General features: G+C 26.8%; 1 protein-coding gene across 1 annotated transcript; it reads left to right on the forward strand.

Annotated features, from left to right (window-relative positions):
- The first annotated feature begins 1430 nt into the window (after nt 1-1430).
- Nucleotides 1431-2042, forward strand: LOC123302681. Its single transcript, XM_044885722.1, has 2 exons — nt 1431-1475; nt 1531-2042. Exons 1-2 carry the CDS (start codon nt 1452-1454, stop codon nt 2023-2025), a joined length of 519 nt encoding a protein of 172 aa, XP_044741657.1. The 5' UTR covers nt 1431-1451; the 3' UTR covers nt 2026-2042.
- The last annotated feature ends 596 nt before the right edge of the window (nt 2043-2638 follow it).

Genomic DNA, 2638 nt, shown 5'->3' on the forward strand with positions numbered 1-2638 from the left:
TTTATGATTAAGCAATGTAATATGACACTTGAAATTTACATAATAAAAATACATGTTCAAACTTGTTTGAATGGACTTTGATCTTAAAATAATTTCACACGTGTCAGCAATTTTCAAGAATATGTTAATTTGACCTTGAAAAATATGATATCATCATCTTGTAACAAGTTCAAACTTGTTTGAAATAATTTTACATGTGTCAAAACACGTGACCGGATGCTAATATTTTTTTATGATTAAGCAATGTAATATGACACTTGAACGTGTTAGATAATAATTTGCAAATCTGAATTCCAAGAAAAGAATATTATGAGTCAGCAATTTTCAAGAATATGTTGAAATAGATATCATCTAACCTTGAAAAATATTGTAATTTGACACTTTAAGTATACACGATAAAATTCAAGATACGTGACCGGATGTTAATATTTTTTTATTGAATCAGCAATATAATATGACACTTGAAATTTACATAATAAAAATACATGTTCAAACTTGTTTGAATGGACTTTGATCTTAAAATAATTTTACACGTGTCAGCTATTCTCAAGAATATGTTGAAATAGATTTGACCTTGAAAAATATGATATCATCATCCTGCTACAAGTTCAAACTTGTTTGAATAAAAATACATGTTCAAACTTGTTTGAACATGTTTAAACTTGTTTGAATCGCATTAGATCTTAAAATAATTTTACACGTGTTATGAGATTAGATAATAATTTCTGCTGGTGGGGGATTTTTGGAGTGGTGGTAATCATATAAAAAAGGCGCTCAACATTACGGTAATATCAGTTTTCATTAAATTTTCATAATATTAATCAAAATGAATAGAGCAGAATTAAAATTTTTCATAATATTAATCAAAATGAATAGAGCAGAATTAAAATTATTTGATAGTTGTTTAGTGCGACCATGCATAAAAATGGACGACTTACCACTGAAAAAAAAATTAAAAATACTAAAAATGGAGCGGATTCTAACGAAACATGGGCCATCAATAAAAGTTTCACTGGATATAAGCCTAGATGGTACAGAAAACGAGTGGGTTTTTCTACCATCTAGGTTTGCAGTGTTGACGGACAACATGATTAAGTTATTTAACACAAAACCGGGGTATTTGATGGTGGAGGAGAAAATTGGAAGAAGTCACCAACTGAGACTGCGCCTATTCGAAGACGATGGTGATGATGATGATGATGACTATGTTCAAGAACATCAAAATTTTTAACAAATCATTCCTATATTGAATTTTATTACTGCAAGATATATATATTTTATTGTTATTGTTATAAAAAAATTGTAAAGTTTAGGTTTTTGATATTTAAAAAAAAAATAATACTAAATAAATTATGGATATTTTTGTAAAAAATGGTGTTTATTTCAATTCATTACAATTATGGGGTACAATGTCGCTACAAAATCATATTGATCTGTTTCAAAATTCGGAGATGATTTACCCAGAATATTTTAATGTGAGTATTGTTTGATAAGATCTGTTTAGAAAATTGTAGCCAAATATTTTTATAGATGGAATTTTATCAACTTATGGAGGCATGTCGTTGGAGTATACCTACAAAGTTAATCGACACATTACGGTATTCTTATTTAGAAGTTGATGATTGCTTTCATATTGCTGCATTTATAGTAAGAAATTGTTTGGATGCAATCTTATTTGTAAATTATGCGAAAAAGTTCAACTACTTTAAAAGAGATTTCAATCAGTTTGAAATATTACTAAATGAATGTTGTGATGATCTTACTCATGGAAGTAACTTGAGAAAAAATTGGGGTACATACGATATCCGCCGAAAACAATGGATTGGTGATAGTGCTAGACATGATGAGAGAATGTTTTTATGGTATGAACAAATAGATCCTAAAATTCTCTGTAGAATGCTATACCAACAAATGGATGGTGGAAATATACCGAAATGGTTCGAGCCATGGATATGTGCTACAAATTGTAATGAAATAGACAGATGTGATTGTGGAAGAAATAGTGATGATCATGATTGTATATAGAAATAAAAACATGAATATAATTGTCTATGATAAGTTTTTTTAAAAATGTGTTTGTATTTACAATAAAAAACACCTATAATTTAATTAATCATTGTTTTGTTTTATCTATGAAATGACCTCACCACCTTATTTTCAGGTTATAAATACACCTTGTTTGTGATAATTATATTCGCACCATCAAGTAATTTTGAGTAATAAACATGAATCAAAAAACATTTGTATTACAACAATATTTTTATATTGCTTGAAATTTACATAATAAAAATACATGTTCAAACTTGTTTGAATGGACTTTGATCTTAAAATAATTTTACACGTGTCAGCTATTCTCAAGAATATGTTGAAATAGATTTGACCTTGAAAAATATGATATCATCATCCTGTTACAAGTTCAAACTTGTTTGAATAAAAATACATGTTCAAACTTGTTTGAACATGTTTAAACTTGTTTGAATCGCATTAGATCTTAAAATAATTTTACACGTGTTATGAGATTAGAATAAAGGTTTTATTTAATAAAAATCTTATAAATATTTTTTTTTATTTATTAATGATTAAAATTTACATTTTAAAAAAAATTTACAGAAAAAAATTATTATTATGAATCTGAAAA

The sequence above is a fragment of the Chrysoperla carnea genome, chromosome X, assembly GCF_905475395.1.
Source record: "Chrysoperla carnea chromosome X, inChrCarn1.1, whole genome shotgun sequence".
Lineage (NCBI taxonomy): Eukaryota > Metazoa > Arthropoda > Insecta > Neuroptera > Chrysopidae > Chrysoperla > Chrysoperla carnea.